The sequence below is a fragment of the Thalassophryne amazonica genome, chromosome 19, assembly GCF_902500255.1.
Source record: "Thalassophryne amazonica chromosome 19, fThaAma1.1, whole genome shotgun sequence".
NCBI lineage: Eukaryota > Metazoa > Chordata > Actinopteri > Batrachoidiformes > Batrachoididae > Thalassophryne > Thalassophryne amazonica.
This window is the reverse complement of record NC_047121.1, coordinates 11,018,918-11,045,597: the sequence shown is the minus strand read 5'-3', so window position 1 is coordinate 11,045,597 and position 26,680 is coordinate 11,018,918. Positions and strand designations below refer to the sequence as shown.

The following is a 26,680-nucleotide window of genomic DNA, read 5'->3' as shown; positions in this document are numbered from 1 at the left end:
GTGATCCTCACCCCATCTTTGCTTGTGAACGGCTGAGCCTTTTGGGGATGCTCCTTTTATACCCAATCATGACACTCACCTGTTGCCAAACAGGTGTTCTTTGAGCATTCATCAGCATTCCCAGTCTTTTGTTGCCCCATCCCAACTTTTTTGAAATGTGTTGCAGGCATCCATTTCAAAATGAGCAAATATTTGCACAAAAACAATAAAGTTTATCAGTTTGAACATTAACATAACCATAACATTAAAGATCTTGTCTTTATTGTGTATTCAATTAAAAACAGGTTGAAGAGGATTTGCACATCATTGTATTCTGTTTTTATTTACATTTTACACAACGTCCCAACTTCATTGGAATTGGGGTTGTACATCCATATATAATTGCCACACTACTGCAACATGTATAATCGCAACATTAAATCACAAAGAATTAATTTGCCACAGTGTTCTAGTTTGCTTTCTTAGTGCTGTTTTTGGTCACAGGACCTGGTCACTGGGTTAGATGAAGAGATTTGGTGCAAGCAGGATTTTCTAAACCAGTCACTCAGTCTGTGCACGCTTTACTAACACACACACTCCATTTGGCAACCTGTATGTGTGGGTTGCTGATCTGTGCAGTTGCTTAGCAATCTCTAGCAGGTTTTTACAAAATAATTTTCACATGAGAAATTGTTTTTAGCTGTTATCACGTCGAGCCTCCAAAAGATTCAAACATCCTCCAAGATCACCATAAAAAAACAAAAAAACAATTAAAACATCAGCAGCAAAGTGGGAGGACATAGTTCTGATTTCTGGGGGTATTTTAAAATCTACATTATTGCATCATCACAAACACACTGTCGCCTGCAGTGAGCTGCTCTGAAAACCATCTCCTCATTAACCATCATTTCCACATTCAAGCTCTCAAATACAAACGCCTGCAGATTGTAAATACACACGTGTATATATATATATATATATATATATATATATATATAATTACTTTATTCCTGCTTGGATGTGTTTGTAAAATAGTGTTGAGAACCACCACAGAGAAGTGCATCACTGAAGCTGACACCATGAATCCACTGACTCCTGCTGGTTGAAGCAAAGCGTTTCTATGTTCATCACGGCAGTTAAAGCTTAACAAGGCAATGGGGCAAATTGTGTAATACATAAAAAAAAAGAAACAAAAAGAAAAACAGCATTTTCCCATTCCTGAAAAATATTCCTAATTTCAGACACTTCCATCTGAGCAAACACTGGGTCACAAAGCTGTCAAATAAATAAAATTAATAAAAATAAAAAATTCAAATACACTCACTGGTCTAAACACTTTGCCTGTCTGGCCAAAGCTATAGGCACAATACAGTTGTAACAACAATTACATTTTGTATTTGTAATTACAATTACTGATCAGTCATTCACATTGTCCCATTTGCTTCCACAATAACTCTGCTAGCGTTGTGCGCTCTTCGAAAGGTTGTACAAGTAGCATTTTTGACATCATTCAATGATTAGCACATTCATTTTGAGACATTCATATAATTAATCAACAGAAAGTGCACTGATTGACAGCTTCCAGCCTCAACACTGCATTTGTGCAAGAAAATCTGGTGGATTGAGATTCTTCGAGCACAAACGGAGCTACAGTTGTCACAGCTCCCTCTTGGGTGGAGGAACTCAAGAAAAAAAAAAAACAAAACAAAAAAAAAAACCCAAACATGATTTCCAGCAAGATTATCATTGTAATAGTAAAGATTCTCAGGAGGTGACACAACACTGTGGGGTACTGCAGGGCCCTATCTTACAAATTAGTGCATGGCCCATCGTCGTCGCTAGCTCCTGCCCAAAATTTATCATTTTCACCCCCAACATTCTTCAAATACACACGGCACTCTCACTCATCATAAAATGAGGTGTGATGAGGAGGCAGAATGCGATCGCCCCGCAGACCAAAAACATGGTTGAAAATCAAGAGCAGCGTTTTTAATGCTATTTATCCAGAACGATGTTCAGGTGCACCATGCATATGTGGGGTAACAATACTCATATGCTCTGGCTGTACACACATTGGTGTGTCAAAGTAACAAAACAGAACTAAGAAATAAATAAATGTAAACACTAATGGAAAAATGCAGAATTTTAATCACTGTGGACTGAAGCGAAACGTCCTCGCGTCAAGCAACCCAGTCCAGTCGAAGATTCAAGCTTCTCTACTATGGATACCACCTGGACAACTGAGAGCCTTCACAGAAACACTGTGGACTGTATTTTTATGCTGTTTTTCTTCCTCCCCAGGCTGGGAGACGGGCATGACCAAAACGGAGTGTCCAGGAGCAGTGGGGATGGGACAGGGAGCCTGGTGGGGTATGGAGGAAAATCAGGTGTGAGGCAAACACGTGCTTCATCTCTTGGAGCTTTGCTGGATGCGACGGTCTACTGCACACTTTGCGCTCCGAAATCTTTCCTCACCAGAAAACCTCTCGTTTATGTGTTTACCATCTAAATAGCAGTCTGCCAGTTGCTGGTGCACATCTTTTAAAAGGCCATGACAGATGATACACTGATTAGTTTTAGAGCCTGGCCAATCGGTTGGCCAATAATATCAGCTAATATGAACCTTTCACAAACATACTGGTATCTGTGTTATTTTTGCCTGTATGAAAAGTTTTAATTGGCTGAATAAACAATGTGGAAAAACACTTTGGCTGTTAAAAATGCTGTCATTACATAGTTTGTCCAGCGGAGGGGTCATTGTTTACAATGCTGTCAAGTCCAGCGGAGGGGTCATTGTTTACAATGCTGTCAAGCATGGCTGGGACCCCATCACCCCTTGGTGACATTAGCTACAAGAGACCGATGAAAAGTGACCGATTGCTCCTCATTTTCAATCACAGTGGATGTTTTACAGCAATTAGAGATTAGTGATTGCTGTGCCGACTGGATATATCAGTATAGGACATTTTTACTTCCTAATACAAGTATCATATGGGCTCTGAAAATTATCAATATCTGTCGGGCTCTAATGAGTTTTTTCCATGTTAGGACCAAAATACACCAATGAATATTTAAGTGAATAAATACAACCCCCCCCCCTCCCCCGCATCCTCTGCCCTACTCAGTGCTTAGATTATGGAATATGTAAATAGCTAAGTAGAGTTAGACACGCCCCTCATGCACTGTTTTTTAGACTGCACACCATGGTTTTGTAAAGATAGGGCCCATAGTATTTTACTTGATAAACTAGCACTGATAATAGACAGGCTTCTCCCATCCATGGTTAAATTTATATTTGGCTCCCAATAACCATAGCTGTAGCTTTGAATTTACCATATAGCACTGTACAATCTGCATAAATTTAATTAAATTAGGCCATACTGTTATGATACAAATCACCCAGGAAACCACATATGAAACAGAATATAGCATGAATCTGTAGTAAGCATATTGCTTCATTATTACATTCACCATTTCAAATATATTTGATAAATACATTTTTTTTTTAAATCAATGTTATTACTACATTCTTCCATTATTAGTTCAGGTTTGCACATTCGTTGCATACATACAGTAGATATCGCTCTATGATTGTGTTTAAAATACATTATTGACAGTTATATAAACTGTAAAGTTAGATTTGGTTACAAAACAAACATCAGCTCTGAAAAATCACATTTTAAAGTACATATATAAATTAGTCACTTTGACAAAATATAAATATGGGAGTGTTATTCTTTCTGTGGAAGTGGTTAGTGCGTTTGGTTCCAGGTTCCTGGTTCAAACATCACTTCTGCCACATTTCTCCATGTAATGCAGAGATGTGTCAGGAAGGACATCTGGTGTAAAACTTGTGCCAAATCAACATTCAGATCCACCGTGGATCTGCTGTGGCAACCCTGACTGCAAAACAAGGGAGAAGCTGAAGGGACTTACTATTCTGTCTGCATGAAAAGCTCTGATGGACATGAATTGTTATCTCACACTGTGTCATTAAGGTTCACATGCACAGAATGCAGATATTGTATTTGGCATCATTTATTTCTTTCCTTTGATTTGACTTCAAACAGTTTGGTGTTATTTAAGGAACTGTGCCTGTGATTTTAGTTTCATGGTGGATTAAATACATTCAACAGTGAAAATCTATAAAACAAAACTATTTGTCTTTGTTAGTAGACAGGAAGTAGATCATCCAGCTAACTCATCCTACGGTTGATAATCCCGCTTAGAAATGACACAGTTTTACTAGCAGCCGTGTTCTTATATAACCTCAAACTGAATTCAGTTGACTCGGACCTCCAGCAGTGTCTGTAGATTCCACACTGAAGGTCATGTACATCACAGTACACATGATGACCTCCAACACACGTCTGATTTAGGTTTGTGAGGATATATAGAAACAACAGCGACTTCTTAATCAGCCTTTACAACAATGATATCAAGGCAACAGCAGCAGCTATTTGAAATTTACAGCAAAAACGGTTTCTAAAGAAGAACTAAAGGGTTTTTTCTCCACTCTTTTATTCTTTCTGTAGTTTCTAAAATGGTTTTCTCAAAGGGTCAAACTAAAGTGCGCTGAGACCCGTTTCTCCGACTGATCAACCAGATGATGATGATGATGACGATGGAGATGAAGATGAAGAAGATGAAGGGGAGGGTCTATGTGCCTCGCCCCCGCCCAGCTGCGTTACTCTCACCAGAGGCGACGCCGTCAGTTCCTTTTCCTTGTCCTTCCTGCTGGTTGTGCACACCGACCTCTGGGCCGGTTTAAACTGCCACGTCACCTTCTTCGTGGTCGACAAGTGGTCCGCTGCTGCTGTAGCCTTCACTGCGGCAGCGACAGAGTGGGTTGCCATGGGAACGGCTGGTGCTACTGCCATGCTGACAGTAACTCCTGAAGCCTTCCATGCTTTGCTGTTGTTGTTGTTGGTTTTGTCTTGTTCCATGAAGAGCTCCCTGAGCACTTCAGGCTCTGTGGTTTCTCCAAATAAGTCCCATCCTGGTTCAGCAGGTAACCGTTTGGGCCGGGCCATCCCCGAAGATTTGTTAGCAGCAGCAGACATTCTTGAAGAGCGACTGGGGTCAGAGTCAGACAGGTCTGAGTCCCAGTCACTGTCCCCTGCAACGGAGCCACAACCCAGGACAGACAGGTCCACGGGGCCAGAGCCTGAACTTTCAGAGTCCGACTCCCTGAAAGAAAACACCAGAAATCAAGTCTGAGTGTGATATTCTGCCATGTTACGTAATATCAGAACACTCATCAGTCATTATACGAGGATTGAAAGGTTCTGCCTCCAACGCAACTATTTCAGCAAGACAGCGAAGTGAAACTGGTACTTTACTTTACTATCGCTACACTGCAGTTTCAGGCTCGCACAGCATCATTTTCAACGTAGCACGTGCACAATGGCTGGTAAATAAAAGGCAACCTCCATGGATTTGATTCACCATGCTGTTCTGGAATACCTCACAGTGCAAGGCTGTGCACCCGTGGACATTCATCCATGAATGAGCATTGTGTACGGTGACATCTATATGGTTATCAGCACAGTCAGGTGGAAGGCAAGGAGTTTGAAGGATGAAACTCTAGCCACGCAGAGTCTGCATGACCAGGCCCATAGCCGGCACCCCATAACAGACAAGTGGAGTCTGCGTGACCAGGGCCGTAGCTGGCACCCCATAACAGACACGTGGAGTCTGCATGACCAGGCCTGTAGCTGACACCACATAACAGGCACGCTGAGCCTGCATGACCAGGCCTGTAGCTGACACCACATAACAGGCACGTGGAGTCTGCATGACCAGGCCCATAGCCGGCACCCCATAACAGGCATGCCTAGTCTGCTTGACCAGGCCCGTAGCTGGTGCCCCATAACAGGCACGCTGAGCCTGCATGACCAGGCCTGTAGCTAACACCACATAACAGGCACGTGGAGTCTGCATGACCAGGCCCGTAGCCGGCACCCCATAACAGGCATGCCTAGTCTGCTTGACCAGGCCCGTAGCTGGTGCCCCATAACAGGCATGCCTAGTCTGCTTGACCAGGCCCGTAGCTGGTGCCCCATAACAGGCACGCTGAGCCTGCATGACCAGGCCTGTAGCTGACACTACATAACAGATACGTGGAGTCTGCATGACCAGGCCTGTAGCCGGCGACCCATAACAGGCATGCCTAGTCTGCATGACCAGGCCCGTCACTGGTGCCCCATAACAGGCACGTGGAGTTTGCATGACCAGGCCCGTATCCGGCGCCCCATAACAGACACGTGAAGTCTGCATGACCAGGCCGGTAGCCAGCGCCCCATAACAGACACGTGGAGTCTGCATGACCAGGCCGGTAACCGGCACCCCATAACAGACACGTGAAGTCTGCATGAACAGGCCGGTAGTCAGCGCCCCATAACAGACACGTGGAGTCTGCATGACCAGGCCCGTAACCGGCACCCCATAACACACACGCGGAGTCTGCATGACCAGGCCTGTAGCAAGCACCCCATAACAGACATGTGGAGTCTGCATGACCCGTAGCCGACACCACATAACAGCCACAGATGCACAGCGTCACGTGTGGGTGCAATGGCGTAGTCATCACAGTGGTTTTGGAACACAAGAACACTGTCAACTGACCAATATGTGGACACTTTGCACTTTGTGTGCACGCTTGAAGCGGGTTCATCCTAGAAAAGTTGCAACTCTTCAGCATGAGATTGCTCATCCACACACGAGTTGACAAGCACAGGCTGCATTGCAGCAGCTCAAATTTTGCAAAATCATTCCATACCCGTCTTATAGTCGGGATTTTGCGCCATCTCACTTTTTCCTTTTTTTACAGAGGTACAAGCAGCTGTGCATTGCTGCTGCAAAGTCAAGACACCTGATTTCGCACCTGATGAGATACAAAAGTTTTTTTTTCCAGCATGGGGCGTAAATGTGTGGAAAGGTAAAGTACCCATGTGGAAAAGTAATGACAGAACATTGCAAGTTCTCAGTAACAGAGGTGGCTCACCCCAACCTCACTGTACCTACCATGGTATTGCTCCTACTTGTACACGTAAAGCTGCGGATTTCCACTTCTGATATGTGAGTCATGTGAGTATCTTGCGTGTTACTGAAATAATCGCAAAGGAGGCAGAACTTTTCAGCTGACCCTCATATTAAAATATGCAGTGCTGTTTGTAGGTTTTAGGCACATTCATATGTTGTTGCATGTAGAGTCTCTCCAATCACAGCTACTGGAGTCTGTCACGCCTTCAGAATTGTCACAGTATTCCTTTAAAGGAAGGTTGGACAACAGTGTGCCATGATGAGCCAAGATGGTGCAGGTTCTTCTTGCAACCAATGACCTCAACAAGTGGGTTTACTGATGAGTTGCTCCCATCAACTTAAAGTGCTGCTGCTCATCAGTGAACTCACCTGCTGGGGTGTTTACCAGCAAGGAAAAGTTACATTGTCTTGGCTCTTCATTCCCTCCAACCCGGTTCAAAGTGTTAATGTAGTGACATCGCTATGCTTTACTTTAAGTTTTCAGATGTCACTACTGTGCTTCGTAAGGGGGCTGCAGAGTTTCACCTACCACTGTCATCTGCTGGTCTCTATTGCTGCAGGCAGAAAGCTAAATGTGTAAGACTGTTGCCAATAACTCATTTTTTTGGATGTGCTTCACATTAAAAGTTAAAACCATTTTGAAAAGTTGGTGTTGATTTAACTCACTTTATTTAAATGATTCCTAAAAACATTATCAGTGTATTTTGTGAGGAAACAATTTAGAGACATATATAATAGATTTTGTCACGTTTGACAAAAGACGGCAAAAAAACAAACTTTTAAGATGATGTCAGCTGAAGAACTTTTGTCAGTTACTGTAAATCCTGGAACTGAAGTCCACTCATTTTACAATAAAATGTAGTTTTTAAGAATAATTAACACACACACACACACATCTGAAAACATCAGGTTCAGTTCAGGAAATATGGAATGGCAATGTGGGTCAAACATGAATAAACATCACAAGAGAACAGACAGGAAACGAGACAATCTGGTGAGAAGGTAAACTGTGAGAGATTAAAAAGGAGAGCAAAAACGTAACCATGGAAGTGCAGACATACAGGAAACTGGGCAATATGAGTCATTTTAAAATCAGTGTTAACCCCCAAAAAGCGAATCAGCTGCAAATTATGAATTATCCACAAACTGTGAAAATATTTCCCAAAACATGAATGGAGGTCTCTCAAAACCTAAGTGGCAAAAAGTGAATTTCTTCATGATTTGGTGTATGTGCTTGGCTGAGGAGTGACTGGTGTGCAGCTACCATCTGTGTCACTTTCATTCTACCATGGGGCTTCGTGCCACACCTCGACTCGCGCGTGTGGTGGGTGGGTGAACAACCCAATGCTTGGTGAATTGTGCTTCATGATGATAGGAAGAGTCGACACTGAAGGATCAAAAAGTGAGGTTGCTATGAATGCTATAACCGCCTGCAAGGACTTCTCATCAAATACACATTCTTTTGTTATTATGTCATGTTGTTTTGAATTCGTTTTCTGTTTCTTCACCTTCGTAAAGCTTTGTAAAAAAAAACAAACCTTTTAACGGTTAGAATGGCCCAAGCAGAGGGTCACCCCTTTAAGTCTGGTCTGCTTGAGGTTTCTTCCTCAATATCATCAGAGGGAGTTTTTCCTTACCACTGTTGCCTGTGTGCTTGCTCTCAGTGTTGGTAAGGTTAAACCTTGCTTGTGTGAAGCACCTTGAGGCAGCGTTGTTTTGATTTGGCCCTATACAATTGAAATCAATTGAATTGAAGGCTTGGCCACCACAAGCCAGTTATCCCAGTGGTAACTTTTCTGTTACCTCCTGCTTAAAACCCAGAAAGTCAGAAAGATCATGAGGCCCCGCTTTCACGGTTTGTATTCATACTGAAAATCAAGATCAAGTGAGTTTTTGCTCTTCTGCTCCACGGGAGGTTTCTGTCCTCCCTGACACCTGCGTTACCAATTGACAGGTGTACCACCCCAGTCAAACTGCCCACCTGCCACTGTCCCCAGAGCTGGTTACGCCCAGCGGGGCCAGGCGGTTGATGCCAGGAGCGAGTGCCCGCTCGGGGCTTGCCTCCTCGCTTCACCAGCTGTAGTGGACGCCCCCCACCCCACCCCCCAAAAATCGATATATTTTTGCAGATCAAGATTTCCTGAAGTAACTGATCCATAAACTGAAATCTGTAAACTACTTAAACTGAAAGTTTAAAGAAATTGATTATTAGTCCTCATCTGCTTGACTGTTTGTTTTGCGCTGTTCATCTCATTTTCATCGAGAGGATCACTTAACCTCGGAATGTTTCAAAGTAAATCTCACACAGAGAGTGGGAGCGCCTGTGAAGCTGAGATGGTGGGGGCTGCGCACGGCACTCCCATCTATCCACCTCGCCAACTTACGTCTCTGCTGAACAAGTTAGATGAATTTCTGCTTGTCAACAGGAAAAACTCAGACTTTGGGAGAGCCGCAGCATTATGTTTCATTGAAACCTGGCTCAGTGAACAAATCCACGACAGCGCTCTGCACCTTCCTGGCTTCCAGCTGCCACGCGTGGTCTGTGTAATGGAGCTCTCTGGGAAGACGAAAGGAGGCAGAACATAAACAAAGGTTGATGTACAGATGTTGCAGTGTTGAAGAAGACGTGCAGCCTTCAGCTGGAAACCTTTTTCATAAACTGTCATCTGTTCTATTCACTGCAGGAGTTCTCCTCATTCGTGTTGGTCAGTGTGTATATTCCACCGTAGGTGTGTGTAATGAGGCAAAGCAGCAGCTCACTGACCAGATCACAGACGAAGAGAGAAAGATTCCAGACGTTCGTGTCAGTCAGTGTGTATATTCCACCACAGGCGTGTGTAATGGAGACACAGCAGCAGCTCGCTGACCAGAACAGATATGGAGAGAAGGTTTCCAGTTTCTTTGAGTTTTGGTTTTTATTGCATTTATTTTACTCTTTTATTGTTTATTTATTTTTAACCTATCTACATTTTATTAATCTTTGCTGCCTATTTTGTAGTTGTTTTATGTATGGAACACAATGGAAATAAGTCTGTTGATGTTTTTGTGTTATCTTTGAAATTTCATGATAAATGTATTACATAGGCATATGTTTTAACACGTGGTATTTTGTTGTACACCTTACATGGATTTTCTAAATCAATCAATCAATCAAACAATCAAAGCTCCCTGTTCATCATTCTGGGGAATTTTAACAGAGCAAATCTGAGCCATGAACCCCGTAAATACAGACAGCACATCACGTGTCCCACCAGGGATGCAAACATTCTTGGCCACTGCTACACCTCAATAAAGAACACATATCTCTCTGTTCCCAGTGCAGCTTTGGGACTCTCTGATCATTGTTTGATCCACCTCATTCCCAGTTATGGGCAGAAATTAAAATCTGCAAAGCCTGTAGTATGGACGATAAAGAAGTAGACAGAGGAGTCAAGGCAGGAGCTACAGGCCTGATTTGACTGCACGGACTGGAGCATCTTTGAAATTGCATCAACAGACATTCATGGACTCTGTGACACTGTGACATCTTACATGTTGGGGAAGTGTAGTGACACGGACCCACAACAGGGGGCGCAAATGAACGGTCAATACATGAGCCAAAAGGTAACAATTTAATGTTGTGAATGTGAACAATGATTATACAGACAATCACAATCTGATAGTAGTCAATACACCAAGGTGACGTGTGGGCAGGCTCGAGGGTAGAAGACGTCTGTCCTGAGAAGAGCCGGGACCACACGATTTCCACCGCCACAGAACCTGGTGAATACTGGAGCCGCCAAGTCCCGAATTCCCAGGTGATCACCGTCCCCGACTGTCGGATCTGGTACTGCTGGCGAGGAGCACAAACAGTGAGATGTGGGTGTGTGCACACCCAGTAACAAAAACAGTCAGAAGGTGGAAAATCACCTCCACCTCTAATCACACACTCGTGCAGCTCCTGTTAAACCACTTATCTGGTTTGGGTGTGAAGCGAAGCCGTCGCTATTCACACCAAACGCCAATCCAGCAGATAAGGCACACCACAGGAAGACGGCTGCAAAAGAGTTCAGACTATTAGTCAGTTTTAAGTCAGCAGAGAAATTACCTTCACAGTCAATCAATCAATCAATCAATTTTTTTATATAGCGCCAAATCACAACAAACAGTTGCCCCAAGGCGCTTTATATTGTAAGGCAAGGCCATACAATAATTATGTAAAACCCCAACGGTCAAAACGACCCCCTTCACAGGTAGATGATATCTCGGCAACGAGGTGGAGATGACGTCCGGTCTTTATGGAGTGAGATGATGTAGTGTAGATGGGTGACAGCTGACAAGAGATGATGACAGCTGTCACCCCCAGCTGTGTCCGTGGTGGCAGCGCCCTCTTGTGCCTGAAGCCCGCACTTCAGGCAGGGCGCCCTCTGGTGGTGGGCCAGCAGTACCTCCTCTTCTGGCAGCCCACACAACATTACATCAGTTTTTGTAAGGACCTGTGTGTGCAGACCAAAACCTTCTGCTCAGACAGCAACAACAAACCTTGGTTTACTGGGACACTGAGGAAGGTCCGTCAAGCCAAGGAGGAGGGCCACAGAAGTGGAAATTGACAAAGGAGATCAAAATAAGCGAGTGCGCAATGCATCTGCGCATGCGTGGGTCAAACGGGGGCAAAAATCCCAACCACCACACTCACACCGCTCCCATTGAATTTCGTATACAGTAGCATTAGCGGACTGTAAAAGTTAAGGCTTTTACAGGAATTCTTTCAAAGGCTTTAAGCCTTAAGCGACACATACAATAATGACAAGGGTGCATTGTGCCGTTTTCAAATGCTCGAACGGAATTTATAGGCTTGAAAGTTGGCTGAAAACACATGATTGCAAAGCTCCACCGAGTCCATACAAAGACAGAAAGAAGAAGAAATGTGGTCGTAAACCTCCGTTCATTCTACACAATTTCGCCACAGAAAAGAAAGATCAAGACGGATGTAAAAGATGGACTAAAATTGTAAGTTTCTTGCACACATTTATTTTGTCAATATCCTGAAACCGTGCCGCCGTTTTTGTGCATGGGCTTATGACTAATGTTGCGCCATGAATGATGTGGCGCGTAATATTGTAAAATTGACATGTTCTATAAACAAACTGCATGCATGCACATGTATGTCTGTCAACTTATCAAAACAAACGTGACACCAAAGAGGTTATATGTGAGACTCACCTTCATTGTCGTCATTATGAAGCCGGCGGAGTAGCGATTTCTCATCCCTGCTTAGCAAATATTCTACAATATCCACAGTTTCAGACTTTGGACTTCGTCTAAACATCCATCAGCTGCCTTCAAGGGATCAGAAATTTGTTTGTCTCCAACTATCAACAAGGATTGGTCATTTTCGACAGCGGCTCTGTCTTCCTCCTTTGTCGGCAATTCTGTAGCACTGCAGCACACGCAAGCACAGCCAGCTCTTCTTTCCACTTCTGTCCACCGCCGTACGTAGTCCTGGTTGTAACAGGCAATCCGCGGAGCTTACAAAAACGCTTTAAATCGTCAACTTTCCAGCGGTTGAAATGATCCAAATCACAGCACTCCTCGCTGCTTTCTGCCGCCATAGCTTGTGGGTTGGTAGTCGAAAAATTTAGCCTACCCATAATGCACCGCGCAGCCTGAGTTGCGCACTTCGCTTATAGCAAAGAGGAGCTACTCTGATAAAACTGAAAAAACAGTTCTCAGCCAACGATCCTGCAACAGCATGGAGTGGTCTTCAGCATGCCACAAACTAGACCATTCCCTCAACCGGTGGAGAACCCCCAACTGGCTGAGGAGTTGAACATATTTTATTTCAGGTTTGAAAGGGACCCTCACCCACCCCTCACCCACTCCAACAACAATAGACTACCTGCCCCCCGGACACCTTTTTCCCCCTCCCCTCTGCAACACCACCCACACGATCTGTGAGGAGGAAGTATGCCAACAGTTTCGCAAAGAAAAGATGAAAAAAATCCAGATTTTCAACAGATCCCTGAAGCTGTGCAGGGTCCCCTCCTGCTCCACTATTTTCCCAGTCCAAAAGAAACCCTCCATAACAGGACTAAATGACTACAGGCCCATTGCCCTGACATCTGTAGTCAAGAAGTATTTTTGAACAGCCAGTGTTGAGCCACCTGAAGGACATCACAGGATCCCTGCTGGACCCTTTGCAGTTTGCCTACTGGGCAAACAGGTCAGTTGAGGATACAGTCAACATGGGACTGCATTACATCCTGCAGCACCTGGACTCTGCAGAGACATACATGAGGATTCTGTTTGTGTACTTCAGCTCAGCGTTCAACACCATCACTCCCGACATTCTCCACACAAAACTCTCCAACCAACCTCTCTGTGTCAGTGGCTCTCCAACTTCCTGATGGACAGGACACAGCAGGTGAGGCTGGGAAGCATCACATCCAGCACATGGACAATCATCACTGGCGCCCCTCAGGGGTGTGTGCTCTCCCTGCTGCTCTTCTCCCTCGATACAAACGACTGCACTTCAGGGAACCCCTCTGTTATACTCCTGAAGTTTACGGACACCACCATTATTGAACTCATTCAGGATGGTGATGAGGCTGCATACAGTCAGGAGGTGGAACATTTGGTCCTCTGGTGAGGTCAGGACAACCTGGAGCTGAACCCATTCAAGACTGTGGAGATGATAGTGGACTTCAGGAGTAACCCACCCTCTCCATCTTCAACAACACTGTGCCCAGATGTAAATAATTATAAAGACTTCATTCTTAAAGACCAATAAATCCAACAGAAAAGCAGAGGATCACACCAAGCTGGGAGTCGTCTTTCCTCAGCAATACATGTGCTGTAGTCCTCAGTGAATTCACACCCAATTCTCTCCACTCAACTCCCAGCAGCTAAAACATCAAGGGTAGTGTTTGAGCTGAGCCTCTGTTAAAACACTACCTTAGATATTTATCACATATGTTCCAGAACTTTCTACAACAGTCTGTCATGTTCTATAAGCTTCACCAACAAAGAATTTTCCGAAAATTCTATGTTTCGGAAACATCTGTTGCACCTGGCTTCATTGATGCAGGTTAAAAACAAACAAACACATACCATCTTTTCTGGACTATATGTTGCACCAGAATATTAGTCATGTCTGTTGAAAAAATGTGTCATGCCGAGGGGAAAAAAACAACAACAACAAAAAAAACAAAAATAAACAGAAAAACAGAAATAAGTGTCATCGGCCTATAAGACATTTACTTTTTCAACTGTGGTGCTACTGCTTCATGCAACAAGAATAAATGCCAATTACAAATGTTGCCTTTTTTTTTTTACAATGCAAACAGTGTTAGCAAGCAGACGCTAACAGCTTAATTAATGTTGCTGTACGAGGCATAAAGAGCTCAATTTTAAATTGCAGAAATGACAATTACAAGACAGAAACATTCAAATGGAGCTAATCCTGTGCAGGTTTCCCTCAGTAAATGTAAATAAACTTTTAAAAATGACTACAGTATATATTTTTAAAACATTTTGATAAACTTACTTTAGCATTCCATCCTCCTTGCTGCAGTTATGGCTGTCCCACAACTTCCAAACAAGTATAGCGCAGAGTAGAATCAAGGCTATTCCATATCTTCATTAAAGAGCATATGAAGCATGGTCTTTCTGATTGAGAGCATGATTTGTTAACTTAGCTTGTTCTCTGAGATCCAGCACAGTCTCATTCAGATCTTCTTCTTCTTCTTGTTTTACCCTGATTAGCATCCAGCTTAATGGTGCATTACCGTCTCCTTCTGCTCTGGAATGTGGATCAGTCAGTACCTTATTCAGATCAGTATACAAGAGCAGCTTGTCACACATGTAGACTGTGTCATCTTGTCACCATAGATGATAATGCAGTATATTTTTTAAAACATGTCTTTGAAATATAAGTTGCAGGACTACCCAAACAATTAAAAAAGTAACTTATAGTCTGAAAATGTATCACACAAACATCTAAACTGCAATAAGAAATAAAAGCATCTATAAAGAACAAAAAGCCTCACTTTGAATGCTTCGTTTTTTTGTCCAAAGCATATATATAGAGAGAGATCAAAGTACAGGAACATATTTTATTGCTTCTCAAAACTGGAACTTGCGATTTTCCATTGATCAAAGGTCAGGTTCAAGTTCCATTTTCATTTTAATGAATTGGTCACATCACTGTATGGCTCACAGAGTGCTGGTCACCACCATAGCGTGCATTTTGAGCAGAGTTTGTTCTGCACCACAGAAATAAAAAAAAAGGTTGAGGAGATGTTTGGGAAAAAATGTCTGAGGGAGTTGCAATTAGATTGAAACCCGGCGGAAACTCAAATCATAACCATAGCTATCATCACCACCAGTTACAGTGAAGGCTTCTCATCCTAGTGTCTCAACTGTGATGATGCTTGATTGTGGATGCTAATGGTTGTTCACTTATGTCCTTATCTCTTTTTATTGTATTTATTCTGTAATTATGGATGAGCTGACTGTATAAATGAATTGCCCTTCTGGGTCTAATTAAGTAATCTGAATCGGAGTCTATCATTATGTGCCACTGCCATGGCAAAAAAAAACCCAAAACAATAATTATAATAATTTCAAAAAATACACATACCTGCCGCTGTAAGGTGCAGAGCCTGTGGGGCCCAGCAGGAGGCAGGCTGGAGCAGCCAGGTAGACAAAGCTATCAGTGCAAAGAAAGTCTCCTTCCTCAGGTTTTTGGAGGTTGAGATGAGTTGGCTTGCTGTCTGTATTTGGCTGTTCTTGGTGTGGTTTTAGGCCGTGGACTTGTTTCTGTCCACTGTCTTGTGTTGTATCATGGGTAGAGACTTCGCCAGCTGCGGTGAGTTCACCTCGAGAAGTGGGTCTTGTGGATACAGCAAGGTAAACAAAGCTGTCTGACTGGACATAGGGATTAATGTCACCACAATCCAGTCCTGAGCTTCTGATAGGCTGTTTGGAATCAAGAAGGTGTTTGATGTGTTGTTTAGAGGGAGATAGAGAAAGAAATGAATCAGTTCCCATGACGATCACTTTCTTGCGGGGTGATAATTTTTCACTCTGAAGAGCACTGAAGGTCGTTGTGCCCTCGAGGTCTGTAAGGTCCAGTGGGGTCTTCATGATGGAAACCATTCCTACTGTCTTATCATCCTTTTTCTCACTGACGTCTTTGTGCCTTCCTTCATCTTGCTCCATCTGTCCACCCCCATCTTCCACTCCTAAACCGGTTCCTTCAACGTCTTCATGTGAGGGAGTGTTGAGGAGTGATGGGTAACACCACTGTAGCTCTGCACTTTCCTCCCTCCCCCATTCCTTTAATCCTCCATCATCTACATCCTTGTCCAGTGAAGTGCTGCTGCTGCCGAGGTCGGAGCCGCTGACTGGCTGGTCGCTGTCAGAGCCGGCGTCCTCCTGACTCTGATTGGATAAAGAGAGGAATACGCCACTGGAGTCAGATTCCAGAGTTAGGTTGGAGTCTGGTGAGCTGTCCTCCTTAGCAGAGCTGGGGGGGGAGTAAAAAGTAAAACGTAAGACAGTAAAATGACTCCTACATAAAAGCTACTTCTTTCCATATGCTTTGGTGAATCCTAGATTCTTATATCCTGTTTTGTTTTGTTTTTTTACATCTGGAGATCATTTAGTTTTTGTTTTTTTTATCACAGCACCCACAAAGATGTCTTCTCATGGCACTGTTGTACCACTTTTAGTTTTACACATGTGTAAACGATACCTCAAAGGTCAATTCTAGGGCCCTTCTGTTTTGTCTACAGATCAGAACCAGGCATGGATTCCCCTCAACAGCATCAACAATTAACATATGAACTGATCTGTATAATCTAAACATCATCATTTCTACTGCAAAATATCTCTTTACCACATTACAGCAGTACAACTCAAAATCTGGTCCTGAAAGTAATTTGGAACACAGACACAGAAACATGCTCCATGTCCTACTGGCACAGACAGACATAATTAAATATAAACCCATTGAATTGCAAATAAATATTCATTCATCAGACAGCCATATACTCCATCTGACAGAACTGCTTTTTGTTACAACCGGGAACTACTCAAGAAGAACCACCATCTTATCATCAGTGTTGGGGAAAGTAACTTTGGAAAGTTACTTCATTAATTAATCTATACAGTTATATTTTACAGTTACTTCTTACATTTACTTCATTAGCAGCTGCGGACACCTTGTCGGCAGCTGCTGAATGTAATTAATAAAGTTACACATAATCTAATTTGGTTATTTTTAAGATTTAGTACTCAGAAAAGTAACTATTAGTTACTTTGCTGATTAGTTACTTTTCTGATTGCTCAATCTTACGAGTAACCAAGTTAGATTACTCGTTACCTTATTAGTTACATTACTTATTAGTTGCAAGTTTTCTGCAGATTCTAATAAAGTAATTGCATAAAGCTGCTAATGAAGTAACTGCATAAAGCACATGTATAAAGCAACTAAAAAAGTAACTAAAAAAGTAACTTGTCAAAGTTACTTTCCACAACACTGCTTATCATTAAACCCCAAAGGTAACTACCCATTTGCCACAGCCAAGTGACACTTCCCCTTGGAGTGATCTTGGCACTGGGATCTTCAGCAATGTGACACCTGTGTGGTGAATCATACATTGTATCCAACACTTCTGTAGAGAGACAGAGTATGGAAGGCATCGAGTCAGCGTCTTAGCGTACAGGTTAGGGTCCAGGTATGACAGCAACAGAGTAACCAACCAGGATTATGAAGATTAGACTCTTCAAAAATATTAAAAGTGAAACACATCTCTGTCCAGCAGCTTCATAACATCACAGGTTCTTCACAGATGTATCCAGTGGTGGGCACAGTTCTGCTAATTCGCTAACCGCTAATTATCAAAGATAAATGTTTTCATTATTGGATTAGCTTTTCAGATAACTGTGAAAACCATTATCGGACAAATTATCTTCCGATAAGTTTTGGTCCGATAATTTTTAGACTGGTAACGTATTTTTGCAGACGTGGTAAACAAATCTGAATATTTACAAACATTTATGAAATCTAAAATCAGGTAAGTACCTACCTGTTAAATGTATGGTAGTAGTTGCGTATCCTATCCTATCCTCCATAAACAGAGGAGAGCTGGTTCTAAAAGAAACCACTCTATCCTCTGCAGGCAAAGGAGAACTGGTCACAGAAAAGAAAAAACTAATTTCTTTTGATCCCATATTGATACACTGGCAATATCACCCAAGTCATCCAGAGGCATACAGTTTTAACTTATGGTTAAAATTTTAACCAAACTAATTTCGGACAAGTTATTTAAATTAACGTCACATCTGAAGTTTTATAAAGTGAAAATATCAGATATATGTTTTAGTTTTAAAGTAATGCACTAATTTTGAAGGGTTTAGTGTGGACATGCTGTGCCCAGCATTACGACTCTTACGGCTATGACATTACCCTGGGTAAGTGTATTTTGTAAGTGTTTTTATTGATTTGAAAAAAGCTTTCAATGTTATCGATCATTCAAGATTGCTTCATAAATTACAACAATATGGAATAAGAGGGATTGCACATCAGTGGGTAAAAAGCTACTTAGAAAATAGAAAACAGTTTGTTCAGATAAATGATACTAAATCAGAATTGTGTAATATTATGTGTGGAGTACCACAAGGATCGGTACTTGGACCTAAACTGTTCATTTTGTATATTAATGATTTTGTGAATGTGTTAAAGGTACTTGGTAGCATTTTATTTGCTGACGATACAACATTATTTTACTCTGGATCAGATATACAGGAAGTAGTACAGGTGATAAATACAGAGTTGGAAAAAGTTAAATATTGGTTTGATACAAACAGATTGTCACTTAATCTTAATAAAACAAACTTCATATTGTTTAATGACAGAGTAAAAAAAATGAGGTGTCAATAAAAATAGATGGAATGGACATTCAAAGGGTAAAAGAAACGAAATTTCTAGGAGTTATGATTGATGAGGATTTTGCATGGAAGTCACATATAAACTACATAAAAGGAAAGATAGCGAAAGCCATTGCTGTTTTGCATAAAGTTAAATATTCATTAAATAATTATGGATTATTAACATTGTACAATTCATTGATTGTTCCATATTTGACTTATTGTGTAGAAATCTGGGGATCAACATGTATAACGTATACACAACCTTTATTTATTTTGCAGAAAAGAGCTTTAAAAGTGATGAAGTTGATTTAGAGATCCATCTAATCCATTGTTCGTTAAGTATAGGGTACTTAAATTTCATGATTTAGTTGATTTGAAATTATTACAAACAATGTACAAAGCGAATAACAATACCTTAACAATAAACATTCAAAATATGTTTGAAAAAAGAGTAAGTAGTTATAATTTGAAGGGCATAGAAGTCTTTAAGAAACCAAGATACAGAACCAAGATAAAGGAGTATTGCAGTCAATGGTGTAAAATTATGGAACAACCTCAGCAAAGAAATCAAAGAATCAAGGTCACTTAAATTATTTAAAAAACGTATTAAACTTGATGTATTTCAAAAGTATGAAACTATGAAATAGGTCAGTGGACTGTGACAAAGCTAAAATGTAAGCTGTTAATAATGTTTAGAATGTTTGAAGTTTAAAATGTAATCTGTTAGGGGTGTAATCTTATAAATAATGGTTAAAATTAGGAAATAAGTTGGCATGTGACAAAATCATAGAAATGTAATTATTTGTGTGTCGATTGATGATGCTTTGTGAGATTGTATTGTAAAAAAGGGGGCAGAGTATATAAGACTTGTTCTTCTAAACTGCTCCTTTTCATTCAGTGGTTTGTGGTGTTTTGTTGATTCTGCTTTTCTGTTTTTTATTTTCTTTTAAATGAATGAAATAAATGAAAAAAATGAAAAATGTCAGTACATTCACGACAGAAGAAATGCATTTAAGATGCTCTGATCAGGCTCCACACCGACAACACCATTAAACTCTTTGTATATTGTGCCTAAAACTCTCGTGAATATATTCTCTGTGTTTATAGATGTTGTTATTGTATTTGTGTTATGTAAAAATGCCAGGAGCAGTCCAGGTTTCTCATCCATTATTTTCAATTGGAATAATTGCAATCGATTCCTGTTTGCTATTTAGAGTCCTGCTTATGTCAAACACTATCTGTCATCTTTGTTCCAGAGTAATACATATAAGATGTCTGAAATTCAGTTTGCGTTTATTAAATTCCACGCATCTTAAACGTAGCAGACACGGATTATCTGGAATTTTGTTTTGGTAAGTTTTCACGGTCTCTGCTGCCATCTGTGACATCCACACAGATGCTGAGAATGACAGCCTCAACACTGCATTTAATCTATTATTAGACTCTATTGGCTTTGCTCAAAAAGTAAATGAGTCCACCCACCACTTTAATCATATCTTAGATCTTGTTCTGACTTATGGTATGGAAATAGAAGACTTAACAGTATTCCCTGAAAACTCCCTTCTGTCTGATCATTTCTTAATAACATTTACATTTACTCTGATGGACTACCCAGCAGTGGGGAATAAGTTTCATTACACTAGAAGTCTTTCAGAAAGCGCTGTAACTAGGTTTAAGGATATGATTCCTTCTTTATGTTCTCTAATGCCATATACCAACACAGTGCAGAGTAGCTACCTAAACTCTGTAAGGGAGATAGAGTATCTCGTCAATAGTTTTACATCCTCATTGAAGACAACTTTGGATGCTGTAGCTCCTCTGAAAAAGAGAGCTTTAAATCAGAAGTGTCTGACTCCGTGGTATAACTCACAAACTCGTAGCTTAAAGCAGATAACCCGTAAGTTGGAGAGGAAATGGCGTCTCACTAATTTAGAAGATCTTCACTTAGCCTGGAAAAAGAGTCTGTTGCTCTATAAAAAAGCCCTCCGTAAAGCTAGGACATCTTTCTACTCATCACTAATTGAAGAAAATAAGAACAACCCCAGGTTTCTTTTCAGCACTGTAGCCAGGCTGACAAAGAGTCAGAGCTCTATTGAGCTGAGTATTCCATTAACTTTAACTAGTAATGACTTCATGACTTTCTTTGCTAACAAAATTTTAACTATTAGAGAAAAAATTACTCATAACCATCCCAAAGACGTATCGTTATCTTTGGCTGCTTTCAGTGATGCCGGTATTTGGTTAGACTCTTTCTCTCCGATTGTTCTGTCTGAGTTATTCTCATTAGTTACTTCATCCAAACCATCAACATGTTTATTAGACCCCATTCCTACCAGGCTGCTCAAGGAAGCCCTACCATTATTTAATGCTTCGATCTTAAATATGATCAATCTATCTTTGTTAGTTGGCTATGTACCACAGGCTTTTAAGGTGGCAGTAATTAAACCATTACTTAAAAAGCCATCACTTGACCCAGCTATCTTAGCTAATTATAGGCCAATCTCCAACCTTCCTTTTCTCTCAAAAATTCTTGAAAGGGTAGTTGTAAAACAGCTAACTGATCATCTGCAGAGGAATGGTCTATTTGAAGAGTTTCAGTCAGGTTTTAGAATTCATCATAGTACAGAAACAGCATTAGTGAAGGTTACAAATGATCTTCTTATGGCCTCGGACAGTGGACTCATCTCTGTGCTTGTTCTGTTAGACCTCAGTGCTGCTTTTGATACTGTTGACCATAAAATTTTATTACAGAGATTAGAGCATGCCATAGGTATTAAAGGCACTGCGCTGCGGTGGTTTGAATCATATTTGTCTAATAGATTACAATTTGTTCATGTAAATGGGGAATCTTCTTCACAGACTAAAGTTAATTATGGAGTTCCACAAGGTTCTGTGCTAGGACCAATTTTATTTACTTTATACATGCTTCCCTTAGGCAGTATTATTAGACGGTATTGCTTAAATTTTCATTGTTACGCAGATGATACCCAGCTTTATCTATCCATGAAGCCAGAGGACACACACCAATTAGCTAAACTGCAGGATTGTCTTACAGACATAAAGACATGGATGACCTCTAATTTCCTGCTTTTAAACTCAGATAAAACTGAAGTTATTGTACTTGGCCCCACAAATCTTAGAAACATGGTGTCTAACCAGATCCTTACTCTGGATGGCATTACCCTGACCTCTAGTAATACTGTGAGAAATCTTGGAGTCATTTTTGATCAGGATATGTCATTCAAAGCGCATATTAAACAAATATGTAGGACTGCTTTTTTGCATTTACGCAATATCTCTAAAATCAGAAAGGTCTTGTCTCAGAGTGATGCTGAAAAACTAATTCATGCATTTATTTCCTCTAGGCTGGACTATTGTAATTCATTATTATCAGGTTGTCCTAAAAGTTCCCTAAAAAGCCTTCAGTTAATTCAAAATGCTGCAGCTAGAGTACTGACGGGGACTAGAAGGAGAGAGCATATCTCACCCATATTGGCCTCTCTTCATTGGTTTCCTGTTAATTCTAGAATAGAATTTAAAATTCTTCTTCTTACTTATAAGGTTTTGAATAATCAGGTCCCATCTTATCTTAGGGACCTCGTAGTACCATATCACCCCAATAGAGCGCTTCGCTCTCAGACTGCAGGCTTACTTGTAGTTCCTAGGGTTTGTAAGAGTAGAATGGGAGGCAGAGCCTTCAGCTTTCAGGCTCCTCTCCTGTGGAACCAGCTCCCAATTCAGATCAGGGAGACAGACACCCTCTCTACTTTTAAGATTAGGCTTAAAACTTTCCTTTTTGCTAAAGCTTATAGTTAGGGCTGGATCAGGTGACCCTGAACCATCCCTTAGTTATGCTGCTATAGACGTAGACTGCTGGGGGGTTCCCATGATGCACTGTTTCTTTCTCTTTTTGCTCTGTATGCACCACTCTGCATTTAATCATTAGTGATCGATCTCTGCTCCCCTCCACAGCATGTCTTTTTCTTGGTTCTCTCCCTCAGCCCCAACCAGTCCCAGCAGAAGACTGCCCCTCCCTGAGCCTGGTTCTGCTGGAGGTTTCTTCCTGTTAAAAGGGTGTTTTTCCTTCCCACTGTAGCCAAGTGCTTGCTCACAGGGGGTCGTTTTGACCGTTGGGGTTTTACATAATTATTGTATGGCCTTGCCTTGCAATATAAAGCGCCTTGGGGCAACTGTTTGTTGTGATTTGGCGCTATATAAAAAAATTGATTGATTGATCTACTGGCCAGTAGTGTTCATGGCAGTATTCACCCTAAAGCTGGGCAGACACTGTATGATATTTTCAATCATTGTATTCGGCTCCAGCTCAAACTGTACAACAAAACCACACGGTGTAAAAGTTCAGAGCGCAATTTGTGTTGACACACTATACGGCCCGATGCTCTGATGTGATCTGACTGCTCACATTGTAGCAGAAGCTGCTCTCCCAAAGAGATGATCACTGTTTATGCTCTCTCCAATTCCGCATTGGTGTTTGCACAGGCACAGTGCAAGAGGTTGGACGCTTGTAGCGCTTCAGCAGCGGGATACCCTCATGACAGCTGACCAGAATATCAAACAGGTTTGATTTTCATCCGACCATACAATTGCTGATCAGGAGGTGGTCGTGAGAGGTTAAACGCAGCTCGTTACTCCATGTATACTACACAATGCAGGACGTACGATTAAGCCGAAACTCGGCACAATCCAAAATATTCTCCCACGAGTGAAAAATCAGATGAAAAAGAGCCAAAACTCGCACAGTGTAAGCCCAGCTTAAGTACTGAGCGTCTGGGCACCAGTAGATCATGGCAGTGTTCTATTTATTTTGACACCGGTTGTATCAGACGGTTATCTAATTACAACTTGTTTTTTTGTTTTTTTTTGCAAAATGCCTTTTTTTTTACAAATAAAAAATGGCATATTTTACAAAAGCACATTTATCTGTAAACACCAACACACGACACACCTCACATTAATGTGTTGGTTTACATAGAATGAATGAGTCAACTAATCAGTGTTAGCGGAGGCACATTTTACACATAATCCCTTTGGCATATGTCTGTGTTTGTTACAAAACTTCAGAATTAGTGCATTATTCAACATTAAAAGATATATGTTATATTTTAACTTTGTACAAATGACAGAATTTACATTAATGGAGTTATTCTATCAGTATTAATTATATTTATAAACCAAACCATAAGTCAGCACTGCTTTATTTTCCAAGACCTCCGCCTGACGGCAGCGTTGTGATTGAGTAGAGTTGAGCTTTGCCGGTGGAAGCTATGTAATAAACAGGAGCTTCCAGCAGTGGGCAGGGCACACAAAAGACAGAAGTGCTGACTCATTGTTTGGGTCTGTGGTCGCCTTTGATGCTATCAGAAGCGATCGTGGTGTTAAAATTCAAAATCAGCTTGTTAGTCGTTGCAAGTGTACTGGAGACAATACTGGAAGTTATCGGTTATCTGTAGCTTCCGATAATTTTTTGGGTGGTTTATCAGTTTAGCTTTATAAAAGATAACTTTTCAGTTACCTGATTATCTGTTATCGTAGCTAATTTTTTGGTTAGCTGTGCCCACCACTGGATGTATCTTAATTTCATACGCTGACTTTATGAGCCCATGAATGTAACTGCCTTTCCTCACATGCAGACACACTGCGGACTGCTCAGCCCAACATGTCACTCCAAGTCACACAGATCCAGGTGCAGATCTGGGTTTTGATCTGATCTGAACATTGACTCTTCATGCCATCATCTTCAAACTCAAGGTCACCCAAATTGACAGCCTTTCTCATTACTCAGACCAATGCATGCATTGACCAGAGCAGCTGCCAGAACCCATTCCCGATCCATTCCAGAACGGCCTGGGAGTTGATTCCCATACTGAATTTAATTCCTTGTGCCTACTGACCAGTGCAAATCAGAGCGAGTACAACAAGATTAGAAAAGACTGTAGAACAGTCCAGGGCCAGTGTAAACTATACAATCTTCACTGAATTACCTTGTGACAGTTGGAGTCCCAGCTGCAGATTTGGATGACCAGTCAACAGGTCGTTCTGTGTCTGTAGATGGTGAGGTTGAAGCACTGAGCTTCAAACTGACCTGTGATCTGCTTCCCACTCCTGAAAATTTAAATCAGAGATTTAACCCAATTAAACAGGAGAAACTGGAGACAGAATTAATACAAAATGCTGTTTATTATCCGCTTGGACAAGCTTTAGGAAATTTCATTGCATTCAGATATCAATATCTGCCTTCGTCTAGTGGCTGATACATGTTTATTTCTGTAGTTGGCTATTAGCTGCTAAATATAAAACTGAAATGCTGATGTAACTCTTGGGGCGCTGGGTTTTAAATATAATAGAGCCGGGTAGCACTTGCTGAGGCCGAGACCCACCAAAGAACATTTCTCTTTGTGCAATATTAGCCCATTATTGGCACATTATAGCAAATCAAATTCAAAACACTCTTAATTGTTATTCACAGCATGTATCGACATCATGCTCCAAGAAATAATTTCTAATTTTCACTTGAATCCAGATGGAATTATTTCAGACATATTGGTCCTTATTTCTTAGCTGTTTTATTCTGACTTTTCCACACTGTTAAGTAAACACATACGGTTCAATTATACTTTATTTTCACATCTGAAGAGATTTTACCTAATAGAAGCCTGGAACAGATAATCAGTGTGCGCTGATTATGTTGGAGCTGAATGGTTTGGTTCCGGAGGCTCACAGAATAATGTACCTCTGTTGAGCTGCTTATTGTGATGACCACTGCATGTGAAAATCAATGCCTCTGATTTACAGTCAATCAGCTCTGGGTTTCCAGTTTGATGTGCTTTGATGTGTTTGTGAAAATAATGTTATTACTGCCTCATTTACGTCATTACATGCAAGAGCTCTTCTTTGTTGTAAAAATAAATTATGTTACTATGGCCCTATTTCTATTACAAATTATGAGCAGAAAAAACCCCACAGAGAACAGTGTAGGTTACATTGTACGATGCTACAGTGTACCATACTGTTAAGTGTGTATTTTGTGCATTCTTACATTAGAACCACATGTAATTTCACTGTTATGGCTTAGAAAGCAAAAGATATGTACAGTAGTGTTCAGAATAATAGTAGTGCTATGTGACTAAAAAAATTAATCCAGGTTTTGAGTATATTTCTTATTGTTACATTGGAAACAAGGTACCAGTAGATTCAGTAGATTCTCACAAATCCAACAAGACCAAGCATTCATGACATGCACACTTTTAAGGCTATGAAATTGGGCTATTAGTAAAAAAAAAGTAGAAAAGGGGGTGTTCACAATAATAGTAGTGTGGCTTTCAGTCAGTGAGTTTGTCAATTTTGTGGAACAAACAGGTGTGAATCAGGTGTCCCCTATTTAAGGATGAAGCCAGCACCTGTTGAACATGCTTTTCTCTTTGAAAGCCTGAGGAAAATGGGACATTCAAGACATTGTTCAGAAGAACAGCGTAATTTGATTAAAAAGTTAATTGGAAAGGGGAAAACTTATATGCAGGTGCAAAAAATTATAGGCTGTTCATCTACAATGATCTCCAATGCTTTAAAATGGACAAAAAAAAAACAAAAAACAACACAGACGCATGGAAGAAAACAGACAACAACCATCAAAATGGATAGAAGAATAACCAGAATGGCAAAGGCTCACCCATTGATCAGCTCCAGGATGATCAAAGACAGTCTGGAGTTACCTGTAAGTGCT

The 26,680-nt window shown here is 41.1% G+C and overlaps 1 protein-coding gene and 1 long non-coding RNA gene across 2 annotated transcripts in view; one reads left to right on the top strand and one right to left on the bottom strand.

Annotated features, from left to right (window-relative positions):
• Nucleotides 1-1,328: 1,328 nt before the first annotated feature.
• LOC117532051 lies at nt 1,329-18,632 on the top strand. Its single transcript, XR_004566770.1, has 3 exons — nt 1,329-2,649; nt 5,570-5,578; nt 18,622-18,632. It is a non-coding gene; the product is annotated as an uncharacterized LOC117532051 (long non-coding RNA).
• LOC117532050 overlaps nt 3,097-26,680 on the bottom strand; it is a 51,628-nt gene continuing 28,044 nt past the window's right edge. The window contains exons 4-6 of the mRNA XM_034195281.1: nt 24,942-25,062; nt 15,644-16,531; nt 3,097-5,169 (exon numbers count right to left, since the gene is read on the bottom strand). Coding sequence (XP_034051172.1) covers nt 4,578-5,169; nt 15,644-16,531; nt 24,942-25,062 — 1,601 coding nt within the window. The 3' untranslated portion in view covers nt 3,097-4,577. The remainder of the gene's footprint in view (nt 5,170-15,643; nt 16,532-24,941; nt 25,063-26,680) is intronic.